The sequence below is a fragment of the Pseudoliparis swirei genome, chromosome 21 (assembly GCF_029220125.1).
Source record: "Pseudoliparis swirei isolate HS2019 ecotype Mariana Trench chromosome 21, NWPU_hadal_v1, whole genome shotgun sequence".
In the NCBI taxonomy this organism is placed as follows: domain Eukaryota; kingdom Metazoa; phylum Chordata; class Actinopteri; order Perciformes; family Liparidae; genus Pseudoliparis; species Pseudoliparis swirei.
The window spans coordinates 6,888,516-6,904,382 of record NC_079408.1 but is presented as its reverse complement, the minus strand read 5'-3'; the positions used below and the strand labels follow the sequence as shown (position 1 = coordinate 6,904,382).

The 15,867-nt window shown below is 42.7% G+C and overlaps 1 protein-coding gene across 1 annotated transcript; it reads right to left on the bottom strand.

The window, feature by feature from the left end:
• Window positions 1-423: 423 nt before the first annotated feature.
• On the bottom strand, window positions 424-13,425 carry dthd1 (death domain containing 1). The gene is made up of 11 exons (XM_056443230.1): window positions 13,359-13,425; window positions 12,775-13,213; window positions 11,033-11,468; window positions 9,029-9,359; window positions 8,012-8,191; window positions 7,428-7,669; window positions 5,537-5,692; window positions 3,334-3,623; window positions 1,901-2,151; window positions 1,761-1,818; window positions 424-1,279 (listed from the first exon to the last, which is right to left on the bottom strand). Exons 2-11 carry the CDS (start codon window positions 13,205-13,207, stop codon window positions 990-992), a joined length of 2,667 nt encoding a protein of 888 aa, XP_056299205.1. The 5' UTR covers window positions 13,208-13,213; window positions 13,359-13,425; the 3' UTR covers window positions 424-989.
• Between the last annotated feature and the right edge of the window lie 2,442 nt (window positions 13,426-15,867).

Sequence of the window (15,867 nt, the reverse complement as noted above, 5' to 3'; positions counted from 1 at the left end):
GTTGGAAGCACTACTTACTACTAATTGGTATCTTCCAGTTCCATGACTGGGCAAGCTCGTTATGGGAATGTGATATGTTTGATAACTCCAGTATACCAACTAAATGGACCTCATGGTGAGATCTTGTCTCGACTGGTTGAACAACGGGAAAAAAAAATCGACTTTGCACACATAAACATATAGGACCTGTTTGCATATTGTCATTTAAAGGCATAATATGATCCAACGGAGACACAAATCATATATATTGTTCGCCTACCTACCTAAAGTGAGTGTAAACATAACAATAACCTGAGAAATCTCACATGTTTTAAAATGTGCCCATACACACAGGGTAGTTGGCAGTGTGTGTTTAGGAATCAGCTCCAGTTATATTTTAATATCACTACTTTTACATTGAAAAAAAAGAGAAAGAAAAAAACGAACTTTATGTCATTATTTTAATCAGAATCAAGTTCTGGGTGCAGATATGTCACCCCGCTTGAGATTCATTGCATCTAAACAAATAATATGAGACACGGTGTTAATCGCAGAGGACTAAACTAAATATATGACCGAATACTTGACCTTGATTGTTCGACCGGCTCACTCGTATGTGGTGATCTACAACTATTTTTTATTTCAAATGTGTCACAAAAAATGCTGAGAAATATTACCCACACCCCTGCTAGGGGTCAAAAGAAAAAAATATGAGGTCATGAGACAAAGAAACAGAAAAAAATCCCAAATTAGATTTTCTTTTCTGTTTAGTTTAGTTTTTTTCACATAATCTCATAAAGTCTTCAGGGCTCTAAAACATTACTGGGTTGGCTTGTCAGGCGTAAAAGACTGAAGTCTGGAGGAGATCACGTAATCTCACAGTCCAATGCTGACCCCTTGTGGATCACACAACGTACTGCCTCCATCTCATTTGACAGGCACACAGGCCTCTGACTAAAAGCAACGATTTTCTTTGGTTTTCAATCTCAATTTCTACTTTTCAAGCTTCCCTATTTGGGCGCCGCCTGCCGCAGCAGCAGCTCTCGGGCCAGGTCCGGCCTGCCGCTCTTGGCTAAGCAGTGGGCCAGCTGAGAGGCCTTGGGTTGGTGCGTGGCAGCGGGCAGCCCCCGCCTCCACATGGTCAGGACACGGAAGGCCTGGGTGGGCAGGCTGTCCCCCGCCCGGAGCTTCACCAGCTGGGCGGCGCTACGCCGGAGATGCAGACAGAGCACCAGAAGAGCCACTTCCTCCTCGGAGAGCTCCCCGGACAGCCAGAGGAGAAGAGAGTCGGACAGGGAGTCTGAAAGATGGAGGAACTGGTGCACTGAAAGTGATGCTTTCATAACGAGAACAGCTTGCTTATGAAAATAAGGAAAAAGATCTGGGCTGAGATATCATATTTTCACAATATCAATCAGGACAATTCCTGATACTGATTTATCTAAATATACCAAATAGTCAAAGTTGAATTTAACATATTAAAAGTATTACATTGTTCAATTGTAACTCTGGAAAACTGTTTCGGGGTATAAAAATAAATATTTTGTATTTTTTTTTATTACAGCATGCTCCAAATTATTTTTGTGGAAATCAGCAACTTAGGTAAAAGTATTATTTTACCATAATGTAAAAAGTACTATTAGCCACACGTAGTTGAAGTCTCAACAGTAAGAATAACCACAACAATAGCTGTCAGATAAATGTAAAGAAGTAAACAACAATACATACAATATTTCCTTCTGATATGTAGTGGAGTCGTGCACCTGAGACATGTCACCCACCTGTCTCCTCGCATAACTTCACCCGAACCGTGACGGGCCGATTCACGGTTCTCACTCTCTGAGATGAAACGGAATACAAACGTGAGAATATGCTTTTCGTTTAAAATATGACGCAGACTTCCTGGCGAGTGTTCGCGCACCTTCGGTAGAGTCAGAGACAGCTTGCAGACGGGCTCTCCCAAAAGCTTTGCGTCCATCGGGACCGGTCCGTCGCCTCGCCACTCCAGCTGACCTCTGCTGACCTTGTGGAACACGGCCGTGCCCTTGTAGTGGGGCGAGCTGTAGTTCCCGAAGGGGTCCACTTCGCTGAGCCGCAACGAGAGGTGACTCTTCCGCTGATTGTGGAAGGTGAGCCGCTCGCAAGGGAGCCCGTTAAGGTCGTTTTGAGCACCTGTCGGAGAACATCGGCGTTGGACTCGTCACAAAAATCTGCGAAACTGTGTCACGCTCAAGTGCGAAGGACAGCACCTGAGGCCGTGGAGAAACTGCACGTGTAAATATACATCGTATATTGAAATATACATCGTTAATAAACTGCATTCATGTACCCGGCTGTGTGGTAACGAGCAGCAGGAAGACCAACCTGAGCCGAGTTTTGCTTTACTGTTTATGTTGAAAGCTACAAATGGATTAATTCTGACTTCACGCTTTTTAATAATAGCATATATAGCAGCGAACGTGAATATTGCAGTACACACCCAGAAATACACACGGCAAAGGAAGTAGATCGAATGGATGGTTCAGGGACACACATTTGAGCGGGAAAATTCTTTTCTTTAAAGTTACAGAAGCCAAACCAAAACTCCCTTTCGGCATCATTACCTTCGCATTGAAAATGCGGAAGGTTATGTTTTGATCGCTGTGTATTTATTTATTTATTTGTATGCGTGTTACTCGCATAACTCAAAAAGAATTAAACCGAATCGCATGAAATTTGGTGGGATGATTGATTATTATCCGGGGACCATTTGATTAGATTTTGGGATTGATCGGGTCAAATGTCAAGGTCAAGGTCATGAAAAAGTCAAAATCTTCTTGAATCGCATGCAATTTGGTGGGATGATTGGTTATTATCCGGGGACCATTTGATTAGATGTTGGGATCGATCGGGTCAAATGTCAAGGTCATGAAAAGGTCAAAATCTTCTTTTTACCATTGCGCGGTCAATTTCTATCCAATTGGCATGCAACTAATGCCAAAATGTTCATAATTCAATGCCCAATCTTGTGATATGCGAAGGTATGCGCTCTACCGAGTGCCTGTTCTAGTTCTAACTTGTATTAAAGGGGCAGTGTGTCATATTTAACAGCATCTAGTGGTGATGTTGTAAATTGCAACCAACTGAATAACCCTCAATTCACCATAAATATAAATATAACTACAGTGGCCTTCGGGTAACCCGGCCACTAGCACACCATCAACACACATCACATACTATATGACTAGCAATGGCCAGGAAGGAGAAAGTAAGTTGACGGCCTTATCATCAAACCAATCCCCTTTCTGTCACTTTCCGCCTTCATCATTTGTACGTCAATCCCCTCGTCCTTTTGTTTGAAACATGTCACCCTACCCGTGGAGGTGATGTTGCCGCTGAAACGCAGGAGAAGCTGGTCTCCTTCCCGCATGGAGATCTCGGAGGCGATCTCCGAGAGGCCGCTGTAGCCCCGGGCTCGCAGCCTGGACATCTCCCAGCCGAGGTCTCTGCTGGGCAGCGCCGCCACCAGGGCGGCGTGAGGCTCCTCTAGTCGACGCTGGAGGACGACGGTCACCGCGTGGCAACAGACCGACTCCTCCAGCTCCTCCGCCAGGGAGGCGAGACCACCGGGCTGCAGGGGTGAGAGGAGACGTACCGCCAGCAGCCTGACAGGTGGACAGCCGGAGACAGGAGGATTAGACTGCTGCTGCACAGGAAGAAGAGATGAGTCTGTTATCCTGAATACAGACTTAATATACTTAAGTTAAAATGAAGAATTCATATTACATACTGCACTTATATTATTCCCTGGGGAAGCTGCTTTAGATAAGAAAGAGAACTAAAGCGCATGAGAGAAATAATGGCAATCCATCCTGATTAAAGGAACAGTTCACAATTTACAACTAGCGGTCTAATATATTCCTAATTTAATCTTTTTCAGCAGGACTAAAAACACAAAGGCAATACGATATTTTCGTATTATCTTTGAAACATTTTGACCAAGTCCTAGAAATATTAAAGCCTGGAAAAGCTCACTAAGTCTGGCCCACAATAAAACACTGAATTCTTTTTATTTTTTTAATTGAGCCAAAGATTAAATCCCCCCAAAACCCTGCAATGAATTCATCATGTCAAGCCTTCGGGTCGGTTTCCTCGGTGAAGCAAACAAACCGTGAGTCTGAGAACTGCGTCTCGGCAAGAAGGTACGCGCAGCCAACCAGACGGAAACGTCTTTCGCTTTCATTTCATTTGTTCCGTGATGCCTGAGAGTGTGTGGTGCCCTGTGGTCAGAGGCAGGATGTACGACATCCTCTTTTGTGGCGCGAGCAACCGACGTCAGTGGTTGATGAACTTTGGCAACGAGGCTCAGGCCCGAGGGAGATGTGGGGAGAGACTCACGGTCTGGCGGCGCAACACACACACATGCATTCACGCAATACTGTTTTAAGGGTTCTTTTTGACACGATATAGTCTGATTCTCTACAAATGAGTATCGCCCAGCCAGTCTGACCCCGGGCTTCACCGCGCAGTCCTTCTGTGCATGTTTCTGCCTCGCATTGACATTTGTGCTGTGATCTGTTTGGGTTGGACTGTAGAGCAACATTTCCACTGAGGGCCGCGGTCACAGAGAGTCATCTCGGCTTTTTGTCAATATTTCTGCAAAAAGCCCTTCTCTCTTTTTTCTTTTTGCAGCCTCCCACTGTCCCCAGAGCATCCCAACAAGGCTTCTAACAAGATAAGAAAACCCAATCACATTTTCTCTGGCCTCCCTGTAGTTGCTCCTTGTTAGTTTTGGAATTGAATCTACAATTCTTATATTTACATAAAATGATACTGCTGTTGCCTTGGCCCTTAATATTAGCTGTATATCTTCGCTCCTGTTACCATAAAACTGACGTACATCCCCCACAATACACACAAAACACTCCTTTACTCATTGGTTTTTAATTGAACAGAATCTCTGTAACAGTTTAGCTCCACGCCTTCCTTTTTGTAATGGTTTTTTTCATCCTGTCACACCATCTCGTCAATCCAACTCCCCTCACCTGCTTCTGGTCACCTCGTTAGTCCCTCATTCCCTTCACCTGGTCCTCACACCCTTCTCACCTGCAGCCCATCCCCTCATTAGTCCCTCACTATTTAGCTCCCTCACTTCCACTTGTCCTCTGCCAGATTGTCTTGTGTTTTCGTGCCAAGTTCTCCAGCGTTATTAGAGTATATTCCTGACCTGCCTGCCCTGACCTCTGATTCTCTGCCCCGCCCTTTTTTGGACTTGTTTGCTTCTTCGACTGATCTCCCAGTTTTGACCCAGCCTGTTTCCAACCAAAGACAGTCATCTTTGTTACTCCTGTCTGAGTCGTGCTATTGGGGCCACTCTAATAGCGTCGTGACATCTCTTATTTTTATTATTTGTGTGTTCTTGCTAGTACTGTATGGTGCGTATGCATCTTTCTTGAAATACGCATTTCTGTTTCGCTCCATTGCCGAGCGGTCCTGTAAATCCCTGTCGGTAAACCGCGGTATACATTTAAAGGACTCTTTGAATAAAGTTGCGATGCCACTGCTACAGATCTGCTACCTGTCGAAGTTCTCCGTCAGCTCAAAGGACACCAGTCCGTTCTGCTGGTTCCGGACTGGGACATGATCCAGGACGCTCCACTGGTTGTCTCTTGAACCCAGAACAATCAGCAGCTCGTTGGACATCTTCTTAGACTTCACCGAGGCCCCCAGGACTCTAACAGAAACATTCAAAGTAATATGTAATATATCAGGGTGGTGCTCCACAGCTAAAGCCTTAACATACTCATGTTAACCATGTTCCTCCTCCTGGTTTAGGGGTTTAACACGCAACAACTTGCTCATTAACACGAAAGAATGAATACAGCTTTATTTTTTTTAGCAAGTATTTAGTCATGAACTAAAGTATTATGACATAACTTACGTTGCTACACTTCCTCCTAAGGGGAACTTGAATGTTTGAACCACATTGTATAGCTATCCATGCAAAAGGTAATATTCCTGTTTGGACCAGCTGGCAACCTTTTCTCTTTTTTTCTTATAAGACAAAAGACAATACATAGACATAACACCTAGAGGACGACGAAACAGTGCGGATGACAAAACAATGGACATAACATCATAAAGTCAGAGTATTGTGAAAGAAGAAAAAAGAAACGAAGAAAAAAAATATATATAATAAGAAAGAAAATAAGAAAGATGCATGTGTATATGTGCGTGTGTGAGTTAAAAAAAATTTATTTTTTTATTTAACCCTTGTGTTGCCTTCGGGTCAATTTGACCCGATTCAATGTTTAACCCTCCTGTTACCTTTATATTTACTAACATATTTTACCCTTGAGGTCAATATGACCCCAGCTATTAAAATCTCCAGAAAATTATTAGAATTAATATTGTTTTCCAAGTTTAAGTGTGAGATACTTTATGTTTGTTTGTTGACTCCCGAAAGAACACCGACATTAAACATTGAATCGGGTCAAATTGACCCGAAGGCGACAGGAGGGTTAAATATTGAATCGGGTCAAAATGACCCGAAGGCAACACAAGGTTTAAAGAAACAAAAAATCCATTGATGATGGCAGATGTATATGTATGAGCGTATGCATGTACATGGAATTGAATTGGTTTCCAGGCAAGGTAAAAAAATTAAAACAAATAAAATAAATTATGATGAATTAACTAATCAATAAGAGGAGTGGTGTCATGTTTGTAAAAATATAGTGAATAATGACTAGCTGGCAACCTTTGGACCTGAAGTGATTGAAGGGCCTTAAATTAGGGGGGCGGTTCCTCTCATGGCAAAGATAACTCTGATTGCATAGACAGTCTAAGAGGAAAGTACCCGTCTTCTCACTTGATTTATCCCCCGTATAAAACACGTTTTATGAGTTTCTGGTCTCAATCTCTAGTTTCAAGTCTTCTTCCACACAGCATGGTGTTCATTGAGTTCACTACGGTCCAGTTTGGAGTCTAATAGACGATAAAGCAGGGGTTGCTTTAGGGGGCGGCGGCTTTGTTATTGAGGTCTCCGCCCCCTAAAGCAAGCTCGGCACCATGGCCGTGTCCGTTCTGGGTTTTTTACAGTTTCTTTTTAGTTCATGGAAGTAAATCGTAATCTAAACGGTCTCAGTCTAGCTCCATTTTCTCGTGTCACCTCTGGTTGGGAAAAAACAAGGTGGCGATGGCTGAAATGTCAAACTCGAAGCTTCAAAACATAAAAAAAAACACAATACAATGAGTGATGTCACCGTGACCACAACCATGCCAATATAGTGTTGAGACACAAGTGTTGTACCAGCTGACAGGCCTTTGTTGTCGTTTTAAAGATGGTTCGTACGACACAATATTTCAGTCGTTACTTCATAAATTATCATTCTCATATGGGAGCTGCATATTTTTGCCCACCGACACCCTGGTGTCTAAAAAATACAAAGAGGTCACACTTTACTCACCTCCTTCTGTGGCACGAAGGGCTAACAGGCCGAGTTTGGTGGTCTCGCTCCTCCTCTTGACCCCTTGTGTGCCTCTTCTTCTCGGGGTTTGGGGGACAGGGCAGGGTGAGAGTGAGGGGTCTCCTCAGGGGCTGAGAGGAGGGCTGCGTGAGGTAGAGCAGCGGACTCGTGGACACCACCGAGTGATACGCGTCGCTTCTGGACTTGACGGCCGCCAGAAGAACGGCGTCCACCGGCTGGATCTGAGGCAGATGAGGCAACAGCTGCAGTTTGGACTGAGCTGCTGTGAGATATGAAAATTGGTTCCCCCCCCCTCAATTCAAATATCGGCCACAGCTGTTCATCCTTCCACCTCACAGCAAACATCTGGGAAATCTCAAGTCTGTGAATTATGAGCAGTCTCGCCGTTTCTCTTGACAGGTGTCGGATTTGATCTCCTTTTAGGAACAATTTTAATATTTATAACATTGACAAGGCTTGTTGTGTTTTCCTACTTCTCAGTCCCCAACAGCCAACAATACATTATTAATCCGTGAAGTAGAGTCGGAGACAGACGGATGTTGTTTGAATGAGTATCTCTGTACCGCGGTTTGAGCCATCACTGGAGCCGTGAAGCATCCTGGGGGGTAGTTCAGACAGATCCGTTGGTCCATGGGAAGCTTGAGTAACAAACCCTTTGTGGGAACTGTGTAGTTTTCTTTTTTTAAACAGGAAACCACTGCAAACAGGCCCAGGGAGTACACCCTCACCTCGGCGAAGGAGCTCTGACGACAGACACAGGCCAACCATGAAGGAACTCATACGTCAGGTGTTTTGAGCATTTATAAACGGAGGAATACACGTTTTTCCTTTATGTCCCGACGCAGTGCAAATACAGCGGTGTCAGCTGTTATTGCGTCCATCGATATGCAACATTGCACAGCTGTATTGGCTTTTAGAACAGTTGAACAAATAGCGGAAAAGAAGTACACGATTGGTTTAGAAAATATATTTAATTTATTAACTATTTTAACCACGCCGCAATCCAACAGGAGAACTAGTTAACTAGGAGACCCCCCCCCCCCCCTCCACCATCCCTTCTTCCTAATTTTGTATTTTACTTTTATTTTGTTTATGTTTGCATGTTTCTACATCTCGATCCGGAGTAATACCCCAACTTCTTGGAGGTGGTTTTATTCTTCCTTTCTGTGTTTGCAAATTCAATAAAAAAAAGATTTAAAATAGAAAAGATATTTCAGTGTCTTTGTTGATGATTGTTAAGTTAATTCAAAGTTAAGTTCATAAAAAGTGCAGCACAAGGCTTTATGTTAGCAGTTAGTTTGTCATCCAATCAGATTACTTTAAATCCAGATACTATGATTATCTCTACAGTTGGCAGCTAATTAAAAACTAATTTCTTCAAGTAATACTACTTCTTCAGAATGTACAGCCACTCTATATAAAATGTTTACATTTAAGTGAATTTAAAAGTTTTGCACTTACATATATGCTAATAAATTAATATAAATAATGAATGTCATGTCTGACAGTAATAAATAAATAGATTAATAGTTAATAATAAGTCAATGTTAAAACATACAGGAAGTGAAAGAGCAGCTCACCCTCTGCCCTCCGTACGTGCCCTCTGTGGTGACGGGAGTGACGTAGCTCGCCCTCCTCTCCCCGTCGACTATCTTCACGACTACGTCCCTGTAGTTGCCGCGGTAACGTGCGCAGAAGGGCACGACCACGGTCACGGGGAAGCGGACGTCGGCTCCGTCCCGAACGTCGACCCTGATCACTCTGCTGACCAACTCCTCCGAGCCGGTCACCATCAGGCAGCTCAGGGTGTCGGCCGCCTCGCATCTCAGGGCTCCGGCCGCACCCTTGGGTGCTCTGATGAAGCACGTGTCTGGCACATCTGAATAACTCTCCTCTTGTTTACCGGCGAGTCTAGAGATCAAATTCACACAGACAGTGATGTAGGGAGGATATTTTGACAGTATTTTTGCTTTAATCTTAGTACGGCCAGTGTTGGCGGTATAATTTGTTGTTGATATATTCTCATTTAACCCTCCTGTTACCTTTAGGGTCAATTTGACCCCATTCAATGTTTAACGTCGGTGTTCTTTGGGGTCAATTTGACCCCAGGCTGTTTTTCACTGTGTCAAACATATAAGAAATATCAACTTTTTTATATATTTAAAGGGCTATTTAGGTAGTCAACAAACAAACTAACACTTAAACTTAGAAAAAAATATTAATATTAATAATTTCTCAGGGTTTTTTTTAATGGGGTCAATTGACCCCGAGGGTAAAAAATACTTGTTTGTAAAAAATGTAGGACAGGTAGGAGGAGCTTTACAGCAAAAAAAAAAAAAACACTTAACCCTTAACCCCCTTTTTACCTAGGGGTCAATACCCATTCAAATGTTAAATGTCGTTGTTCTTGGGGTCAATTTGACCCCAGGCTGTTTTTCACTGTCAAACATATAAGAAATATCAACTTTTTTATATATTTAAAGGGCTATTTAGGTAGTCAACAAACAAACATAAAGTACCTCACACTTAAACTTGGGAAACAATATTAATTCTAATAATTTTCTGGAGGTTTTAATTGCTGGGGTCAAATTGACCCCGAGGGTAAAATATGTCAGTAAATATAAAGGTAACAGGAGGGTTAAACATTGAATGGGGTCAAATTGACCCTAAAGCAACAGGAGGGTTGAATACATCTAAAATGCTGGACTACGCACATTTCCATATCGGCTTCTCCCAGACTCTGCCTCTCCCTCTGATCTCAATGTTCCTGATTTGTTTGGCTTTTGGACACATCTGTGCGTTGACCCGACTTGGAGCCAGCTATGAGGAGGCCAGGTGGTCGAAACATGTGCACCTTGTGAGGAGCCACTGCAGAGAGCTCAGCTTCTGTGTCAGTGAGCAGGGGACATGAGCGGAAGGAACGGCATCATGCCCCGGCTCCCAAGCTGGATCAGGGACAGGATGTCGGACACGGAGAGTCTAAATTATAGTGGAACAACCGACATGTTTGGCTGCGAGCATGTAAACGGGAACAATTTAGAATAATTATGATGGAATTATGATATGGTCTAACTACAAAACAAGCAAGCCTACAGAGACTTCAAGTAGCTTATAATGATGTCATGCGAAAATATTGAAGAGACCGAGGTGGAGTAGGGCCAATGAAATGTGTGTGGTTGCAGGAGTCAATACTTTACAAGCTGTTTTAAGAAATCTTATGTATAAATGTATCTGCCGGGTTGATGACTCCAAAAATGAGATCATCAAGGTTTTATCAAACATAAAGTTTAGTACAACACGCTACAAATCCCAGCTGTGGAGACATTGATATATCTGTCGGATTATTTGTAGTTGTATGTATTTTAATTGTGATTTTTGTATGCATTTTATTCTATTTTAATGTTTTGCACTATCTGGACCTTAAGTCTGAAATAAAAGTTTGATTTAATTGTAGGTTTTGAATATTTCACCCTGTGTCATTTGTCCTCTCGTTGAAGAACTGGAGCGAGCTGATGAGCAATATAAGAATGTCAAACAGTGTGGACAGTGTGCTTTAGAGTTGAAACTCTATGTCGTCCACTCACTCGACTGGGATCCATTCCTTGTTGACTTGTTTTGTGTCCTTCTCTGTCTCCTCCCGTAAGTCTGTCTCACTCTCTGCAGAAGCACCGTCCTCATGCTCAGCCCCTCGACTGTTCACCGGCACTTCTGCCTCTTCTGCCTCTTCTTCCTCTTCTTCCTCATCGTTGCAAGCGGAACTGCTGAATCTTGAGTCGGATGCTTGTTCAGATTCAAGGGGCTCACGGGAGTCTCCGAGTTGCTCTGGTGCTTTCCGATCTCCGGTCTCCTTGAGGGACGCATCCACAGTCGAGGCCTCCTCTGCACTTGCTCTGAGGAGTTCTTCATCCAGTTTGGCTACGATTGCGTTCAGTTTGTCTAAAATGTTCTCTATGTTCTTCCCGACACTCAGAAAAGTGCTACTGAAGGAGTCTGAACAAGGTGTGACGTTACATTGTGTATCTGCAATAAAACAGACGTAAAGAACAAAGCAAACAACTCAACGATATTGTACAACTTCTATGTGACAAACGAGAGCTTTTGAGAGCCAACTTTAGATTCTTTCTTAAACTAATCTGTAAAAACAATATGACATTGTTTGGACTGCTGGTCAATTGCTGATCCACAAAAGTATTGTTGAATTTCTCCCATAATACACCCTTTCTAAGTAATTAAGTCAAATGCTTTGGGAATTGTATATATATATAAATATATATATATATATACACATATATAAATATATATGTATATATATAAATATATATATATTTATATATATATAAATATATATATACTGTACATAAATATATAAATATATATATGTATATATATATATATATATCATTTTTTTTTCTTTCTATGCAGGCTTCAGCAGACAAGTCCCACATCATTGATTGTGATGTCGTGCTGCTGCAGTGGAAGCGAGCCGGCCCTGGGAAGCGGCGCCAAGGTCGCGCTCTCACACACACAGAAATGTGTTTGTTCTAGAGAGATCCAACGGTCATTAGCAGGAACATGAAGGTAAAGCACAGAATGTCAGCTGAGGTTGTGGTCGCTGAAGAAGAGGGAACACAGACTGTGTGCATCAAAAGGGATAAAACCAGGGTTTGAGAAGGTTTTAGCTCCTCTAATTAAATGATAATTCACATTAATAATATATTGTACAATTATATCTACTGATTTTTTTCCGTCAGTTGTTGCATCGTTGTTGCGTGATAATGCAGTGTGAGGGCTGATTGATTTGCAAAGTCTGCACTGTATTTACCTCCAGGGCTGAGGACTGAAGTGCAATATGTTTTGGGGACTGACTAAAACACATTTGTACAGTTAAGTATCAACAGTTGACATTGAGTGCTTCAGCAGTTTTAACGATGCTTCAAATTCCACTGCCTTCAACACCTAATCCCGTTTTCATGCTTCCACATGAGCTACATTTCAACTCCCTTTTCTGCTTACAAGAAATTGACACACGTGCCCTTAAAATAGGTTTGAAATTGCATAAAATAACTCACGATCCATCTCTTCAACTGACGCTCAACTCTTTCCACCTTTTGTAATTTACTGACAAATGCCTCCAGCGTGGATATACCGATGGTTCAAATTCAACTCCTCTTTCACAGTCCTTCAAAGTCAACCAACACTTAGACTGACACTTGAATAGTGTCAAGTCTATTACGTGTCATCTTATCATACTTGTCATACTTCTTTCTCTTTAAACGAATATAAAGCGGCTAAAAAAGACACACGTCAGTCGTATAAAGTCTCATACCTGTAGTGGACGGATGCTGCTGATCACTGCCCCCTGGTGGAGACCTGTGGGATCGCTCCCTGAGAACTTCTCTCCACGCTGTCGCTCTGTCTGAATGAAACACACTCAGCTGCCTCAACACTCCCAGAACCCTCCGCTCGCACTCTCTCTCCTCCCGCTTCTCATCAGCGTGTCCTCTCGTTTCTTCAGCGTCGTTCTCGTCTTCCTCGTCTCCTGCGGGACCGAGCATCCCTCCTTCTCTGCCTCTCTGCGTTCCCTCTCCTCCGCCTCTCGTCCCACCCTCGGTCCCACCGTGACCATCTCGCCGACGTCTGACAGCTTCAAGCCTCCGAAGAGTTCCAGTCAGCACGTCGAGCAGACTGAGCTCCCTCTTGTTGCCGTGCAGACACTCGGCTTCGTCCATCAGTTCATCCGCATGCCGGTGTGCCTCCATGCTGAGCTGGAAAAACACAACAGATAGGGGTTGAAAGTACATCATACGGCCTGTTTTGTAAGCACATGGTAAAAAATGTTTTGTCCTTCAACAAAACGATGGGGAATAACATCAAATATTCACTAAAAATACATTGCGTTCCCTTGTGTACCTCTGAAGTGCCCTTGTTCCTTGTGTCCTTGGCATTGGGTGTTAGCGTGCACAGCTTTCCTAGTTTACAGGAGGCAAACGCTGTATTTATACGGCCGCCGGTAGTAAAACACGTTGCCAAGGCGACCCCTGGAGGCGCGACTGAAAGGGACAAAAGAGGAGCCGCAGAGCAAAAGACTCTCAGGGCGACAGAGTGCTGTCCTCCAGACATCTCATCCCTTTCTTCTCTCCTTCTGTCACTCGTTTTACTGCTTGTATGTGCAGCCAGTAAAAGACTCCAGCTCCTTGAATTCACCCACTCCTGAATCATACACAAACAACAGGATAATTGTTTCTATATATATGTATATCTTTCATTTTAAATAGCAGAAATGTAACTTGTTTTGAACGCATATTGCATTTTGAGGAGGAGGAGGAGGAGGTCGTAGACTGACATGCTGGCTCTAGACAACACAAACACTGCGGGGAGCGTCATTTTATAGGTTTCCTTTGGAATTCCTGGTTTTACGATGTAAAAACATTCGTGGTGGAGAAGTATTCAGATGAATACAAAAGCACAAACAACTTTGTCTGAAAATACTCCACGTGAAACTAAAATATGCCACGGAAGTAAAAATACAAAAAGGCCATACTACCAACAAAGTGTTTTTACTGTATCATTAGTAAGCACTATGCAGAAAGTATAGCTCTCCTTTCAGAGTGATACTTGATATATTAAATATACCTCAAGAGAATGAAACAAGTAACTATTCTTCTATTCTTCATCAAATATATTGTAATATTGTGTAAAGTTTGTCAATGCTTTGCTTTACTTTATACACTGGGTTGGTTGATAGTTACACATCATACTTTATAACTCCAGCTTATATTTTGCTTGTCAAATAAAACGATATAAAATGAAAACGCTCTTTAAGATTAGAATTACCGTTCATGAATCTGGATTATCACAACGGGCGAATAACACAACGTTAAAAACACGAAGTTCAGAGCTATTTAACCGAAAATTAACTCATTTTAAAGACAACTGTGTTACTCCATCGTGCACAGACAGTATGATGGTGAGCCAGCATCCACGATACCAAGACCCTGGAACTGAGGCATCTGTGATCATATTATTATAATCATCATTATTATTATTATTATTATTTAGCCCTGTGCTTTTACTACGATGACGTGTCAAAATATCTTCATTGTGGAAGGACCATTTTATTCTGCTCTGCGATTAGAGTCCCGGAAGCTCCAGTGCAGCAGCACTCTGTCACCATCATGTGGCCGAAGCTGTAATCTGTTATTCTGTTACTTATTTGATCGCTTCTGATTCCATAAGAATCAGAATCATAACAGTTTATTGCCAAATATGCACATGCATACATACAAGTAATTTGTCATGGGTGGGTGGTGCGTAACATTAAACGATACTCATAATAAGTGTCCACCCAAGGGGACAGAGGTTAATATATATATATATTCAAATTAGGATATAATTTAGATGTTTAATATATATATATATAATAAGTTTTATATTCACAATAGAGGGGTTACATTGTTAAAGTGCTGCATTTGACACAGTGGATCACACTCTCCTCCGAGAGCGCCTCCACGCCACCATTGGACAGACTCTGCACTCCAGTGGTTTCAGTCCTACCTTTCTGGCAGAAGTGAATATGTCTCACTGGGAAGATGCAAGTCCAGACTGCTCCCCGTCTCCTGCGGTGTTCCGCAAGGGTCGGTCCTCACCGCCTGTCTTGGGGAGATGAAGGCAATAATGAGCAACAACTTTCTCCAGTTATACATTAAGTTAAATGTATAGAAGAAATGGTATTATATTTAAAAAAATATATTTTATTGTTTTAATGACTATTATACTTGTTACTGGATTTGGGTGCATTTGTCATCAATTGTATTGCAAGTCGTAGTCCAATAGGAATAATAACGTCCCATGTAATATTTGTTTATATGTGTCAACACTATTTTATATGTCATTTAGCTTTCAGCTTTACATTTAAAACATCTTACATCACATTTGTTTTTGCTCATCAATTAAATGCCTTTTGGTCGCTGCAGCTCACCTACAATATCAGCATTTAACGATATAGCACGCAATGAATAATGACAAATAATGAAACTAAACGTGTGCTTCTCTTCATCGGGACTCGCTCGATTCGTAATGCCGGGCGTCCCGCTGCATTCCTGTGCGTGCGTTGAATGCGGAGCCCGGGGCCCTTGTTGGGGAATCAAGCAGGAACACGCAGGTCAACCCCAGCCAAACAAAACGAGTGCCTCCACTCTGCACTTCATCCGGTGCCTATCGCATGCGAGCCCATTTCTGTTGTTGTTGTTGTTTTTGTTGACAACTTTCAACGGGGCGACTTCACCTCCGTTAGGTATCAGGTGACCGCAACGCCGCTGGACTCCCGGAGCCCCGCGCGCTGAAAGGGGCGTGGTCAAAGCGACACGCTGGGAGCGGAAGCAGAGCATGCGTGTAGGTGTGGGAGCGCGCGTGGCGAGGG